General features: G+C 32.2%; 1 protein-coding gene across 1 annotated transcript in view; it reads left to right on the plus strand.

The window, feature by feature from the left end:
- LOC123699904 (hemicentin-2-like) overlaps window positions 1–17961 on the plus strand; it is a 128608-nt gene continuing 110647 nt past the window's right edge. The window contains exons 1-2 of the mRNA XM_045646951.1: window positions 1–300; window positions 3085–3236. Coding sequence (XP_045502907.1) covers window positions 1–300; window positions 3085–3236 — 452 coding nt within the window. The remainder of the gene's footprint in view (window positions 301–3084; window positions 3237–17961) is intronic.

Here is a 17961-nt window from a genome sequence, read left to right on the forward strand (position 1 = left end):
ATGAAAAATGGTTTCTTCAAAGCTAGAGGGAGTGAAGAAACAATACAAACAAATCACCATTTTGTGACTCAGGCTTTTCAAGATGAAAACCACAAAGATTTCGAAACAGTGAAACAGGAAAATAATGATATTGAAGAAAAAAGAGACTACTTGGAACTTTTAAAAGTTCCTTTGTTAAGATCTTTATCACAAAGTAATGATTTAAAGCAATTAAAATTTAATACATTTAATTTACCCTATTATACAACTGAAATGAAAAAAGATGAGATCGAACTTGATGAAGCAGAAACCAACAATCAGGTTGATAAATTTATAGAACAAATTATAAGAAGCTCTTTTGAAAAACCAATTGATGAAAATAAAAATAAATCTGTTACTAAAAGTAACATAACCGAAAAACACTGTGATGACTGTCTTAAACAAATTCACACTTTATGTCAATGTAAATTAACTGCCCAAGTAAAATCATAAGATGTTTATTATATATTTATTTTAGATTAAAATATATCCTTAAATTGTATTGTAAATACATTCAAATAAAAATGAAATTAAAAAATATGAACATTTTCCCTTCATTTCAAAAATTCATATCTATTTTAGAAATTCTATTTACATCTTATACCGTCAGGCTCTTTCACAAACCCCTGACACAGTTACGTTTAGCTACGCAGCGAGTACACTTTTTCAGCAGAGATCAAGATAACGACCACACAATGCTATCGGGCCTGAGATCACTGCGCGCGCATCCCTATCCGACTACGTTTGTGGCTTGAAGAAATGAAATGTAAACACCGGAGAATGCCAACAGATGTCCAGATAGCCAATAGAATCTTCAAAGAAATAGCATGTCCAGAAGAGACTATTTCGCTTTGAAAAGTCCACACAAACTAGCTTTCAACTTGTGCAATAAACAAAGGAAGTGAAGCGTAATCTTTATTCAAAATGGAACATTTGTCAAAGATATTGGGAAAAAATAATTCCTTACATTTCGGGTACACTTTGAAGTATTTGTACATCTAGTATATACAGTTTCCAGTTCTTCAGTCATGTTTGTTGAACAAGATGACTTTGTTCGTCGAGTATATTGTTCGAAAATATTTGTTTCGTTTATAAGTAAGTTACTTCGCTGCAACAATATGGCGGTCAGTATAGGTTACGAGTACTTTTATGCACCTAGTAATAAAAGAAAGACAGAATATATTTACAAAGAATATATTTAAAAATGAATAATAATGTTTACCTTAAAATAGAAGTCCATAAAGTCTGTAATTTTTTATGCTCTTCAAACTTTTTATAACTAGATGATGTTTGTTACTGCACTGCTCTGTATCGACAGGTATAAGATATTCATGAATACTCGAATTTATCAGTTTCCTTAATTTAGAATTTTGAATCGTTTTCAATTTTTCAACAGGTTCGCAAGTTTGCCGGCATCGAAGCGCGTCGCTCAAAATCTCGAGATGTGCATATTTTATTTCTTCAGGAGTTTTGTTGAAAACTTCGCTAAGTTTCGTTCTCCGCGTGAAATCCTATTTAATTATGTAGATGCGGATGATCGTGCTCGTTTACTTATTTTATGAGGGTATAAACGACCCCCTTGAGCCTGACACTGCCTTATTTATATTGTAACGAAATTAGTATCGTAAGCGATTTTCGTAAACCAACGGTTTATATTAATGATTGCAAGACTGAATAAAATTATAAGGATTCGCTTGGATTAACTTCAAGTAGCAGTTGTTTTGTGGTTAAAAAGTACTTTATAATCATGAAGTATAGACAGAAGTAGGTACTCAAATATTTAGACCATCTGAACATCTAGTTCATTATGCATAACCATTGTTAACAGAGTATAATATTTCAATCTATCATCTGCTAATAATAAGTCATTAAAAGTTTTATGAAAAAATAGGAGTTTATTTATAATAATATATTATCCTTCAGTCTGTACGTCATAAGGGATTGATTGATGTCCGGAACATTGTGCCGAAATGAGGCTATAAAAATACGGGCTAAATCGCCTATATGAAATTAGGCTATTGATTGGATGCATTAGATACTTATATTCCTCGTAAAAACTTTATTTTGTGAGCATATAATTTATTTCCCTTCAAGTACAGTAGCTATTATTTTAATAACTTCTTTTTATGCGAAAATAACAATAGACTCAATATAATTAAAATATATTATATTTCACAATATTACAATTTACAATATGTCGCAAACAGTGTGTTGAGTTAATTACGTCATCATTTCTGTGTTTTATCTGGATAATAAATGATTGAATATATCCTCAAACATTTTAGGGTCTCAATATCTTTTGAAATAATGTTTGAGAATCGAATTATGAGGTGAAGCAGGAAATTAAAATTGCACTTAATTTAATATCGGGTTATATTTATAATTAATATTAATATCCGAATCTGGATACCTAATAATTATAGTAGGTACCTATGCAGATTCGGTAATCTGTATGCTAATTAATCAGTATTAATATTATTGATAGTAGACAATAGGTACACAATCATAAATATAAATCATATACAAACAATACTGTAACCAAACTTCAAAACATTCGGTTAACTAGTTGGCTCTAATATAAATTGTTTCAATGAGCGGAATGGAACTGTTATATAGTTCGATTCACGGAATTGGTGTTAAACGTAAACGTAGGGATAAACTTTAGGGACGTGGACGCTAACCCATAATGAATAAACAAAAACTAGTAAATTCCTTAATAATATGTACCCTTATTCAAATAGTGGTCTGGAGTTTCAGTACGCTATTTTGTGTTCGCTTTTGCTAGTCACGATAGGTAACCTACATCCTACACATACGTACGTACATATAAGTAAAGTAGGGAAGTGAAGTAAAGAAGTTTATTCGTACATAATAATATAATGAATAATATATGAATTTATAAAATAACGTATCGAAATCTAATGCAGAGTTCCATACATAAGCAGGATAAAATACAAACCGATTTTTTGACCAATTGCAGTACCTAGAAAATGATTGAAGATTCAAATTAACATCACAGATAATTAAGAATTCATTGTTTTAAACATATTTTAATAATTATTTCAGGGTAGACTGATTAAATCTAGGCAGGACAACCACGAGCGCCACCCCAAATGTTCTCGAAACGGCCCTTGCCAACTTAGCTGTGAAGTGAGCATTAGTTGTGAATACACTGCGAAGATAACTACAATAATTTGCACGTTCGCTCAAGTACATTGGTAATGACATCTACATTGGAGCTACTTACTATAATCCCTTTGTTCAGCGTGTCAGCGCAGCTTGAATAGGGTCTGACAGACGGACTTCCCTTACAGGCATATCAATATCACTAATGTGAATATATTTCGCTAAGATAATATTACACTCCTTGTATCAGAGGTACTTAAGTCCTGAGGATCATCGTGTTTCATTGGATCTTTTATGATTAATGTATTGATTGCTTCGTGTAAGTACATTATTATTTCAGCAATTATACTGACAATAATAAACTGGTTCATATGAAATACAAATAGTAATTGCAAATATCACATAATGGTTTGCTAAATAATAATATTCAAATTATACATTTGTCTGTTCTGACTTCTGACACAGAATACATAATAGTAGCTAAATGCTTCTGATATAACTTCGAAATAATTTAGATTATTTTTCCGACCCAAATATCGACCAATAGAATTGCACCATTCGACGTCACGTGGTACAACCTACATGGTTATTATCACAGAACAGTAAGAACATAATAGAAGTGCTATAATGTCATAATTAGTATGAAAACCAGTGTCGCCAAACCCACACATTTAAACCGATAGTTATACAGTACACTACAAGTAAACTATGCCTTTGATTGGACAGCTTAATTTGAGTAAAAACTGACTTAGGTTATAAATTCAGCATTTCAATATGTACCCTAACGAACGAAGTTACGGTTTATTTTAGTATAACATCCCTAGGTATATTAGCTGTTTTGTTTCTCTTTGCTCAGAAATTCCAAATTCGAAAACATTCAGCTATTCCACAACAGAGGGCGTTGGTTTTCAATACATATAACTTTGAACCTCAACACATAAAGATAAGGTTGAAATTTGTGTCACTCTAAATTAATGACATTAACTTGACATTAACCTGATGCTATGCTCTAAGGGATGTCAGCCTTGTTATCGATAATTCACAAATAAATATATTTTTGTGCATTTTTTTTTCTTTCTATTATATGAGTATAGGATAATGTGTCACATTTTGGAGTATGTTTATTACTACTAAGTACGTCTTTTCATATTATTATATTTAAATAAAAAACGGAATAGAATAGTATAAATCTATATTTACAAAACAAACAGAAAATATGCATTATTTAAAAATATTGGAACTGCCGTAGGTTTGATGTATCGGTGGCCTTTGTTAGACTGCTTATTGCTGTTCGGCATCCAGTTAACTCGTCACGTTGCATTTATTATCCATTTCTCTTTTAAATTAGGCTCTTTCGAAAATCTATAAATAAATGGGACAAATGAAAGCTAAGGAAAAATAGAATAAAATTTAATATTTATAATGTTTGTCTTTTCTAAAGTATCGATACTGTCGATATGCGCCACATGCATCACTAATCCGACATTCGTTTGTTTATTGCAATAATATTCCAGAAAGTCTTGTTTGCTGTTCAATCTATATTAGTACTTATTTCTTATGGCTTAAGGTTCATTTTGACTTAATATTTTTATAAATTTTTGACAAATTACGACAAGCGAAGTTGTAACATAAAACATATTTAAAATAAATTAAAATAAGACTTACCGATGGTATGAAATGCCTCGATTGCTGATATTATTTCGTCTGCTATCATTTTTCCACTCTAATACCGAACAACACGCTCTAAATAATGAATAAATATGGAAATAAGGTTTGACAGCTGACAACCGACTCGAATATTTTTCTGCGCACAACTGAGAGCGAGTTAGGTGATCTTACCTTACTAGTGACACGTGGGCCACGCCCACATCGCACTTCTATTATGTTCTTACTGTTCTGTGGTTATTATACTGATAATTTTTTGAAAATTTTCTCTGGTCGTTGACGTCAAACTGACAGGTTGAATTCAATTGTGAAATTATATTGGCCGACATTTGGGACGGAAAAATAATCTCCCGAATACCACAAGGTTCCCTGCAAACAAATAAAGTCGTCAAGTTTTTCAGGAAAAATCACTCGCGCTTCGCGCTCGTGATTTTTTAACCTTGGCTAAAAACTTGACTCCTTCATTTGTTTGCAACGAACCTATCGGAAAATACCCGATAATTTTGAAGCTCTTGTGGTATTATAAGTGATAATTCAACTCTTCAAATAAATATCTATTACTTAGTTGTAATAGATATTTTATACAATTTAAAATTTTAAACATGTAGGTAACATAAAGTTCCTCTTTAATATCATGTAATTAAATTTATCAGTTTCTGTTGTTTCATTATTCAAATCTTTAACATTATAAACAGTAATATTGTTTAAGTTTTGTCTAAGTTTGTTAAAATTACACAGAGATTATTACGTTATTGACAGAAATATTCTATTCATTACTTTGCTTGTCTACGATACTAATTAACAATTAATATCACATTGTATAAGAACAGAAATACAAGCAGCAAATAAACAACAATTTATCACATAATACGTACATTTTTTCACAGCTAATATTCAACAAGCGTCCTAAAATATTTCAGCGTCAAATAGCACTTTGAATATTTTATGACGCAACATCCAAGTTGCATAGGAATTCAGAAACATCAGTTAGGGAAACTAAATAAAACACGGACATGCCGGTGGGATATTTCGCACAGTAATGAAATATTTTATTGCACGGCATAACAAAGGCCAACAGGAATTTCAACTAAGACCTTTACACAACAATGTACTCAGATTTTTACTAATCCACAAATATACCGTCGCTTTTATGTTTTCTGCATATGTGACTCGGTTTGTAACTTTGTATTGTCGTAAATTTAAAATTTTGTAGCGACATTCAAACTTCATAACGTGAGAATATCGCGATGGTAGCATAAAGTGTTTGGAGATTTCGCGCTGTTTTGTGGTATTTTGCATCTTTTGTTAGAGAATAAAAGTAGAATGTATGTAATTGTGTTCTAAGGAAGTATACCATTGTAGGTGCTGATATATTCTCTAAAATGTTCGTATGCACGGAGCTGTATGCAACTTTGACGAAATGATTAAGGTGATGTTATATTTACGGAAAAAGTATCTTGTACGCTATAATGTTATAACATAGGTAATATTATCTTCTAAACTGCAAAAAATTAATTAAAGAATAGATACGTTTTAGTAAAATTTATACGGACAGTTGCTACTCGATACCAACTGGCAAAAATCACGGTTAGTTTGTTTGAAAAATAGTTCCTCTACTTTTTAGCCAAAAAAAGGAACCACATGTAGATTTGTCTATTGAAATCATTGAGATAATATTAATATGGAGCAGACACCACGAACAAAATCTGTGCGCCAAGCGCGGCGGCGCGGGGCGCGCGAATGACGGCTAGACAGTCATAGATTATGCGATGTCACCGACTCACCGCTATAGAGGCGACACTTTGTTTCATTCTGTCTATTTTATTGGGTGCCACTCCTTACATGCACGTTGACTTGAAATTTTCTTTGTACTTACTTAATATTTATTTTAGGTATAAACTGACTTTACTACGCGGGGCTAACAATATCTGGCATATAATATAGGATGATTTAAATAGTGACGTCATATGGAATAATTTAATTTTTTTCGTGTTTTAGGTTCAGTCAGGGCTATGGGAAGTTTTATTCCTTACAAATTGAGCCTTTTTTAGAAAAAAAAATAATTTTTCCCTTTCTTCACGGCCCAGACATGGAAACCTTGAATAGAAAAAATATTAATTACTTATCTCTGAACTAGCGGTCCGCCCCGGCTTCGCCCGTGGCACATATTTCGCAATAAAAAGTAGCCTATGTTCTTTCTCAGGGTCTTAAGATTGTCTGTGAAAAAGGAGAATGCCCATGAAAGTATGGACCACAGTACAGTGTTGCGTCAATGCCAGAGTGGTTTTGGAGGGTTCTTCGAAATTCAAAAGATTTTTACCAATTGATTTTTTTTGTGATAAAAACAGGGGTTTTCAAGATATTGAGAAAAATGTGAAATAACCTCAAAACTTAAATAACCCCGATTTAGTTAGGTTTATGTGTGATTTAGGTAACATTTTATCGTCCAAAGGTTATTTTTTCGATTAACATATTTAATCTATGCGTAGAGCTTATGCTTTCAGACAAAGTCTATCTGTTCATCGGCTAGTGTAGGTAGGCACCAGAAATCTTCCGGGACGGATTTCAAGAAAACCTAAATATATACTTAAAAAATTCCAATTGAGTTTTTATTCGGTTTACATGTTGTTGTTGTTGTTGTTGTTTGAATCATTTTTTCACTACATATTCGAAGAAAGAAACAAATAAGAAATAACTGGTTACCTACCAAGCTATGTCATAATAATATTTTTTTTTATATATACATATTTATATTATTTTACTTCACTATCTTTGTTAAAACAACCTACAGTGTATAAACAATACCTTAAAGAGTGATTTTATGTTAATTGATTTTTTTTGTAATTCAATGAAAACAATAATCGATATTAATACATTTAGCTATTTACCATAGTAAATGTAATAAGTTACCGCTTGGTTACCGTGGTAACCGGTAATGGACACTAAATCTATAATAACGGATCTAAACAATTACATGTCTTATTAGATTTTACAAAACATTCCCTGTTCAAAATATATTTTCCGATGGTAAGAAGGCCTCTAAATTGCCGAGATTTTTTTTAATAGTATTGTTGTCTTGATGCATGAGAAAAACCAGTACCAAAAATGGGCATTCTCCTTTCATCAAAATCGGTCCAGTAGTTTATGAGCCTATTAATTACAATCAAACAAACAAACAAAGTTTTCCTCTTTATTATATTAGTGCAGATAAATAAATAATAATTATACGTTCAAGTCAGTAGCTTATACAATATCAAATAAAAACTTGATTAAAATCAATTAACAAATAAAAATTGGTGATTGAGTAATTGATTTTCATATTTCATGATTTCACCTTTTTTCAATTAACAACCAGTCTATGCTTTTCTAAATATGTAAAATTATTATTTTATACTATAAAAATATACGCCAGCAAATATTACTAACAACACTTATTTCATGCCCAATGTCATATCTTAAATTTTTAATCTATGACAAAATGTCGCCCGCCAAAAATTTTGCTCTAACTAAGTTTTAAAAATTATTATCTAGTTACTTACTGATGAAAAGTTATTCCTTTGCACTTTTCCGTATTCTTTGTATTATTTGTGCAATATCGTAACACACACGTAGGCATATTTGATGCGTTTCACGTTAAAACAAATAAAAAATGAGCGTGACGTTCGCGCCAATGAGCGAGCAAGCGACTGAGTGCAGTTACGCCACATGACGTATGTTGAGTGGAACATAAGTGATGTAGGCGGTATCGTCTCCATATTAAATATTATCTCAATGATTGAAATATAAAGTTTTGTTTTAGGAATATAATAACTTCGCGTCATGCCATTAATGTGACGACAACTTCTTCTGCTGCTTCTTTACCTTATAATTTTTATTAATTGAATTATTTGTATTCCTACAAAGCCAAAGAAAATAAAAGTATAAGAAAGGAAAGATTATTCACGTGTACCTGCACTTGGCGAGCGTATAATTGTCAAACCACACACCGGCTTGTATCACCAATTAAACAATATTATGGCTGTTGGTGGGAATTTAGACATGCTACACGTAATTAATTCATCGTCAAGCTTGCCTAAGTACTCATTACATTCACTCAATCAATCAAACACAGCAATGATATCGCATGAGCTAGCAATGATTTAATTTAAGCGTAACACTAGGGAGATATCTACAAATAGGGTGCGGTCTGCGGTCGGCGATCGGCACCCCGCTTAGCCACTACCGTTTAATGTGGGAATAATAGAATTGAATTCTATATGAATACCTAGTTATACATTGTGGTAAACATCCGTGTGGTTAGCGTTGGATATATTTTAATTGCTCAAATATTACATTGTTATCAACACAAACTTTTCATGCCAATAAATTTACAATGTTTTGGGTAATGATCTATAAACACATTCTGCAAAACATTTTGTTCGTAAATTATAAAATATATGATATAACAAGTACGTTAAGTATTTATTATTTTTGTTGAAATGTTCCATTTCTTTTTGAACATTGCAAAAGTTGTGTATATAAATCAAGGTTTACCATAGAAACGAGTGAGTAACGTAAGTACTTCACAGAGGATGTAATATCGTGCTTAAGGTGCACAGATGCAGGGTAAAGCTTATCTCACACCGTACACTCATCGAGTTTGATAGCATCCATTCTTTGCAAATATAGCGCGGCTGATATTAGTAGTTTTCTGATAGGTTATTCAATAAATGATTGTATGTTCTTTATAAAAGACAATTTAAGTTTAAAGCAACCACTGATATATGATTTGGAAGTGAACATTAAAGCAAAGTTGGTCATTCCGTCGAATAATATAAACTTTTTTTTTCTCTTTTACGTCACACACACATTCTGGTTTCATATAATTCGCTCATTAACTATTGCTCAGTAGTTTTCACATTTAGGTAAAGAGCCGATTCGCAGTATTCGTAGCCATATCGCGAATTCGCACTTGCATTCGCAGCGAGCAATCGCCTTGTGATGCACGCTTAACAGAGCGGTAAGTAAATAGCGGCAAGCAATGAATCACAGTAACAGTTTTCCGATAAGGAGTGGGCTCTTGGCCTCTCCACCGATATAGTTGAACCCTGTTTTATTGTACTACTATTTTCACTATATCGCTAGCGAACGCAACTCGGGCGGAAAGTGAGATAAAGTCGCGACCTCCGTGTAATATACAACCCTGTATAAAAGCGGTATTTGGCTACAGAACCCTGAATTACTGGAAAGAAATACGAGGTATCGCTTCGTTATACTTGATTACTGTTTATCATCATCGAATAATTAAAATGTATTGTAATGTATTACTTACGTTATATTGTATACCTAGTAAATTTCGTAAATATACTCAGGCTCTTAACATTTGATGTTTATAAATTCATGTTAAGATGTTGAATATATCTGCTATTTTTATCATAACTTAATACATATATCTACCAAACAAAAATCATGATAAAATATTATTGATAAAATAAACAGCCTATAATACTGTATATTTTGTAGATATCATTTCTATGTCAATGATTTCAATTGAAATTGTGGCAAACGTTAAGTTCCAAAATATCACAAGATTCACTTAACATTTCCTTATTTTATTCGAAATAAAACCCGAATATTTATGTTTAGTTAAGCTTGTTAGCTCGACACAAAACATAATAAGGGGCGCCGAAATAAAAGGTCTAAGGATTAAGGTCGAAACTAGAATATTCCCTCACATTTCAAGGTAAAATGCCATCATCCACGCGTATCTGAATAAGTTAACCGTCAAAAGAGTCACAGGGGCATTGGTAAATTTTATTTGCATTGGGCTTCTTTCATCCGTTTTTTGAGATCATACCAGCTGGAAATTGAGGAGGGTTGATGTTCTAACAAGGGTCAGTGTATAGACATGCCTCCTTATTTGTAAAACAGTGCTTGGTTTACGAAACGTGACTATCTAGATGGTTCCCGATTACTGTTGAAGTTTATTCATTGTGCTGGTGTTCCTAGATAATATCTCTTTTCTGAAGGATATGAGTTTTGTTGGCAGAGTTGCTTGTATATTAGTTAGTAGCTATGTGTTCAGGCTTCTTTTAGGATTCTGCATAAAAATAGCATATGAACAGATACACATATATACCGATATATAGTACCTAACAATTTTTATCCCCGATTATAGTATTCAAGATAAATATTGCATTTTTCTCGTTTAAAGTTAAAAGAAATTTCTTTCCTTTAAAATATACTCTTTTATTGTGTTCATTACAGTATTCCCTGCATAAGTATGCCAACTCAAAATATAAACATTCTAAGAAATACGTAGGTTGGAGTTTGAGCGCATCTCTTGCACTTTACAGGTTCTAGTATAAATGCTAAAGAAATACATTTATATAAAAAGAAAATTTCTTGAAAGAATATTCAACCCACAGTTACAATTAGGAAAAAATAGCCACAGGAAGAAATTCTTAAAAGTGGATATGTTTTGTGTGTGTGAGGTTTCACAAGTTTAGTCAGGTTCTTATTGCATACTACTTTCTTACTTATTTTCATTATATGAATGCGCTCCTAATGTAAAACTGGCAGTTGGAAGTCAGTTTATTTCATCTCATTTTAACAAATAGAATAAAAAGGTTAACTATGGCACTATCTAGACTCCTATCTCCAGAAACAAGAATCATTTCATACGATCGCTTTGTTGCGACGTTAAAGAATGACAAACAAACACACTTTCTCATTTAAAATATTAATAAGTATGTAATTTCTATTGTTAATCCTCTAAACAAAAATGATACGCCATCTACGGAACCCCAAGATCTACTCATCAGAATAAACATAAACAAAAATTTGTGAACCAAAACATATTTTGTTTTAACTTTTCTCTGGAGACAGGCGAGTTCAAACAAAAAGCTATATGCGAGGGTCAAACCTAAAGCTCATTCTTTTTTGTTTTGTTTCATTCCCAGTGCGATTCCCAATTAGTAAATATAAAGTTACGTTAACATTCTGTTTTACATTTTTGCAATTTGTTAAATAAATGACATTGAACTTTTTGGACTAGGACTGATTTTGTGCAAAGCTTTATGTCAATCATTATCTGATGATCATTAATGGATGCCACCTATTCGAACATTTATATTATTGTCAATGTGCCTAAACTCTTAAAGACTAAATAATTAAAGCAACATCAACAAATCTTTATTCATTTAAATTGAGGTACAAAAGAAAAATCTCTTATCATTTGTAAAATGTAGGTATACATGATGGATAAACGTAATTCTTCTACGCAAAATTAAAAAAATGTAAACCTCCAATTTACAAGGAAGACCTGTATTTTTTCCCAAACCACTTAAATCCGACGTGCATAATCTTCTACATGCAAACTTTGTTTGTGAACTAAGCTTCTATGTAAACAATTCAGAAAGCTGTCATAGCAGCGCTCTATAAAATTCAATTTTAAACGCCGCCTTGTGCAATGCATCTTACGTAGACTCAAGTACTGCATCTCAGATGAACCTCGTGTGGAGGTTGCACTTTATTTTACGGCAATTTATTTCGTAGTTCCACGGCTGCATCTTGCGGCATTGCATTAGGTAAATACGTCTGCCTAATCCCCAACAACATGTAAGACATTTGCTTACCAGATTCAATGCTGAAACCGGATTTAGGAGTCAACACATGAACGGTTCTGCCAAGGTATTTTTAGAGCTTTCCATCTCGTTATGCATTTCAATTGAATTTCAGGTTTGATGGTGATTTATTTTAGCTTTAATGTTGTTTTTGTTTGATAAGTGGCTTTAAGTTACAGTTTTTTAATTGATGGATTTATTGAAAAGTAAAGATATGAAAAATATTTTCAAATTGCATTGCTGACGGTCGGAATGTTGAATCAGGATAGTATATCTATACATAGTACGATTTAAACACGCTACGAGGTAAGATTTCGGGTCATCTCAATTAATTATTATCAACTGAAAAATTATAAATATATTGTATCATGCAAGTGTCGGTGAAATACCGTGACCCATTTTTTATCATAAGCATGTACATTATAGGGTATGTTTTATAACATCAAATGTATATGATTAACTTTATAACAAAATTAATTGAGAAAATAAATACGTATCTACGTAATAAGTTTGAATTGCGTATTTGTATTTTTATATGCCCACCCCAATGTTCCAAATGTGATTACAGTATTCATATTAATTATTAGGCTAAAAGAAGATCTCTAATTAAGTTCAGAAATAGGACTATTTGATATACAGCTATATCACTGAGGCCATTTACACATTAGCTGTAAGGAATCTATGTATGTAAAAAATAAAAATAAAATTAAAATTACCTTCACTGGAGAAAAAACAGCATTCTTCCATTACTTGAATAACGTCAAAACGCTAATAAATCTCATCTCTAAGCTTAGATGAAATTTATTAAAACGCAACTTCTATCCAATCAATGGGAAAATTACGTGTTATGATTCTAAACCGATAGAGATGTCGTATTCAAAGGGATATAGTAAATGGATACACAAACATACAGGCTTAGGGCGGATTGTGTATTCTTGAGGAAGATTGCGCGGTGCATTTTATGTGACGTCACAGTGCAATGTAAGTGGCTCCTTGTCTGAGAGCACAAATCCTCGCTCTGTGGTGTTATATTGGGTAATACTTGGAAGGAGATTGGACGTTTTCGTACTGATTGAATTTGATTTTGTGATGTTTATTTGCCGCAGAATGTAATGCGTAAATATATGCTGTGATCAATGAAGGTTTATGAGGAGGTCGCAAAAAGTATAAACGAATTATTGAGTTGAACTTATGGTGGAAAGAAGAGAAGATGTTTTGGTTTTTTTGGAATATCATTTTCATAAATTAGGTCGTACCTTTTACAAATCTAAATTTTTATATAACAGTTGCAGTTACTGTAATTATCCATTTCTTATAAAAATATCTATTATCTTATAAAAAGCTATTTTATAATTTTTAGTTACCTACATTACCTTAACTTTTAAAAAATCACAGCACATTTGAAACAGCTTAAATAACGTCTTACTTTGCTTACTGTTTTGTAGTGTTTGTTTGAATGTAATATGATTACAAGCTCGTACGACTCAGAGCGCCACTTTGCGGTCGCCAGTCGATCTTTATTTGAGGGGAGGGACGTAGCCTAAGTAAATTTACACACTGATCCGTTATATGCAGTTTCTAAAGAGGCTTATAGTCTATAGACAATACGGTCCTGAGCTTCATATTACAGGGAGTTATGCTCATACTGTTCTAGTCTTAAACTTTAAGTGATAAGAGCCATTTTACTATAACGGATTCTTGATAATAATTTGCCAATCGTCTAGGGTCTAGACTCTGACGTCGTCATGAAATACTGCATTCAAGCAGTTCATGTAATGCAATTAGAATTTAAAAACTAGGGTTAATTATATAGTTCTTTTATACCTCATTGTTTTGTCCCTATTCTTAAAATTCAAATGTGTTAATTGAAATAAATAAAATAATTGCAAAAATCTTCTAGTAATTTTTTGGATCCTACAATATTTATGCATTTTTTTAGAATAAGGTAGAGCTACGTTAATTTGAGCATGATATAGATGAAACAAATAGAAGGTAAAAAATAATCAAGTGATAAAATCTCACAGAAATCAAACAATTCTTATAAAAATATCATATTTTATATCTGCACTCGTAAAATTGATGCACACGTTTGCATTTCCTTTACGAACATCTTGAGTTTATTCGTTCCTCAGTTTTATGATGTAGTGTCCTCTGTAAAAACGTAAATGGCATTAGTGCAAGAACATTCCACAGTTTATGGTCTTTGTTAGTACACAGTGTAGTTTGTTTAGGCGTCGTACAATATGTTCGAGAGTCAAGTATATGTGGGGAAGTTGTCCATTACCCGGGAGCAACATAAAGACGGGACATAAACATTATGTCGTCATTTTAACGATCTTTTAACAAGCCCCTGTTTATTTTTGTATTGTACGTGAAGCAGTATAGTGTATAAATGATGGTTTGTACACAAGAGACTAGTTAAAGGTGTGAATACAACTCTAATGGACGTGTAGCACATTATCATTCTGTGTTGAGTATGTTTAATTATGGCGTAGACACACATTTTTCTGAGTGTCGTCTCATTTAGTAACTTTTGTATCAACTTTATTCTTGCAATAATAAATATCTTGCGGGAAACTTAATGAACATGGCTTTAATTTAATTATTCACTTATTTGGGCCGCATTTCTATAACAACATATCATTTCAAGTAATTGTTACAACAACATATCATTTCAATTCTTCGTATAATCCAGTCTGTAGGTATTTATGCTCTACAAAAGGTGGCGTAGAAAATGTATTGAAACAATATTGTTTAGGTATGAAAGGTTAATAAAAATCCAAGTTTTCGACCTTGACGGACCCAGGCGCTAGCCGCCATCTTGAATTAAAGGTGCTAAAACTTGGAATTGGAAAACTTGGATTTTTATTAACCTTTCATACCTAAACAATATTGTTTCAAAACATTTTCTACGCCACCTTTTGTAGAGCAGAGGCTTTTACATTTCCCCACAGACTGGACTAGTAGCAAAAAAACTGTTATGAAGATATTTAGTGGTGATTAAATGCTCCAATAAGAGTGGCTGAAGCCTGCGCCTGTTTACGACAAGATTTAATAATGATAAACTACTCTATAGGGACGAGCAGCCCTATGGCTTTTTTTCCTTTCATTCGAGTCTTATTATATTCATCTGCAGTATCAGTGGGATTGGTTTGGAAGTAATGCGGCGAAATTAATTAATTAATAAATGAATATATTTTGTAATTATTGAGCATATTGAACTAAATTATTTTGTCGTAAATATAAAAGAAGCCGACTGAGTCTGAGCATGGCCTTATACAGTAAAATTATTATTATCTTTCTGTATCATTATTTCCTAGAAGAGATCTGAAGTTTGATACCACAGTATACATAGTAAACATACAACTTATTACATATACACAGTGTACACACTCCTTATTATATAAAACTGTAACTGTGTACTTACCAAGGAATAGGAAATTATCTACCAGTTATTTTTATGAAGCTTATCACTGTGATTCGGAGAACCGGCCCCATATCCTTGATCCCTTTTTCTTATCCTACAATCCCATCACGATTCCGAATTTCATTTGAGGTTGGTAGTCGATAATGGTGCTAGTTTGACGCTTTCCATACTAAAGACCATCTGCCTTTCTATGAAAACATAAATAAAACACAGAAATGAGGCGTATTAAAAGCAAAATTTTAATCTTTGTTTTGTACTTGCTTAATCCTCAGCGTAGGAAATAATGTACCGTAGTCGGAGTTTCATTGGCGGTTGACCCAAATAACTGCTTTGTGCAACTGCATTTAAATAACATACTTGGCCAGTACGATGCTTTTTAGGGCCAGTATGTGGCTTTTAAAACTTAAATGATTTGAAATTATTGCCAACTTACGTACAACCTGTTGTAAAAGTGAACAGCTACTGCCATTTATATTTGTGTTAACGATTAGTCACTGTAGTTGTGACGATATCAAAGTAATTTAATCAAATTTAATAATAAAATAGATCGGGCTCATCTCTAAGAAGCGACTCAACAAGTTATTATTAATAAGAAGGCAGTTCATTAAAGCGGCGTGCCGCTGTCCTGTGTCATGATTTATGAAGCATTTAACTTTTATGGTAGTGCTAAGTGGCGCTGCTGTTTCCATAGTATACCCTCTAATGTAAGCTGAAAATTTAAACAAATTGGTTAAGATAACAATTTTATGGAGATTTTTCTTAATAACGCTTCGTGCTTTTAATTGGTTAACGATTGTTCGATCGTGATTAATAATTAACTAAAACATAAAAGATAACTGGCGGAACTAGAAAACTTCGTACCGCTTCATGAATATTACAATATATATTTTTTTGAGACTTCTTCAATGTTTACATAGCAAATGTTAGTTATTGCTAGACAAATCAAACAAATGAAAGGTTAGACAAACAGCCCAATAAAAATAAACATATTTGTTGAATAAATTTAGATATAACATATAGGTAACCTATCCTAGAAAATAATTTCAATTCTGTTCCTTTCTGTTTAGCTAAATATATAAAATACTAAATCTATATAAACTAAATAGTAAATATTTGATTTAAAATATGGGAATGTTTAGAACTGCATAGTAAAAATATTGCATCAACTACTCCTGTACTCTTAATCAGGGTCATTCTGGAACGTGAACGGAATCACAAAGCTTTGAGCTGTTTCCTTAACTTTGGCTGGTCGAGATGTTCTTTGGAGCTGTCCTCATTCGAAATGTTAGCCAAAGCATATAATTGAAATGCCTTGTGACCACTGAAGCACGTGATTTGTGTCCTTATTAACTGTTGTTGTAAAGGTCCCCGCTAAAACGTATAGGTTATATTATGGCAAACGCTGTAGAAATACGTTTTTGAAATAAAGATGTTAATAGACTTTTATAAATAGAAAAATAAATGAGTAGGTGAAACATCAAATGAGAAATATTGTGCAAATATATCTGTAATTTCTTACACGTGTTTTACGCCGAAAAATTTCGTTGAATCAATTAGTTGCCAAATGGAAATCTTCGATTCTTTCGGAACAAATTGAATAAGTACTTTCTTACCGGATGATAATATTATCAGCTTTTGTTGCGTATGTAAACATAAAGTAATTATTTTAAGAGGATTAATTCGTATTGAGGAAAAATTTGCACGTGTACTTTTGTCGACAGATCTTTTGAAATTTCATTGAATAGACGTTGCTCGTACGTAGGTGTTATCTTAATCTAGGCGTCAAGAGCCAAGACGCTTGACTGCGCGACTATTGTGCTGTCTTCCACCTGACATGCGGCATGCTGAAGGTACTGTTTGTACCTGTTTATAATCTGAACAGACTATTTCAATGATTATTCATATGTAAGTATTATGTAGTTCTCATGTAAGATTTTTTACTGTCGATCTAGTAGTTTTTGAGTTAAATCGTTATAAAAACAAACTGTCTTCTTTATGATATTAGTAGATAAAGACGATAATTCCGACACTTTACAATCCGACTTTAATTCGTTCCAGTTAATGCTCTACTTTATTTCTCTCTACATTGGTATTTTTAACCGTCTTCAGACTTCAAAAAAA

The sequence above is a fragment of the Colias croceus genome, chromosome 18, assembly GCF_905220415.1.
Source record: "Colias croceus chromosome 18, ilColCroc2.1".
Taxonomy (NCBI): domain Eukaryota; kingdom Metazoa; phylum Arthropoda; class Insecta; order Lepidoptera; family Pieridae; genus Colias; species Colias croceus.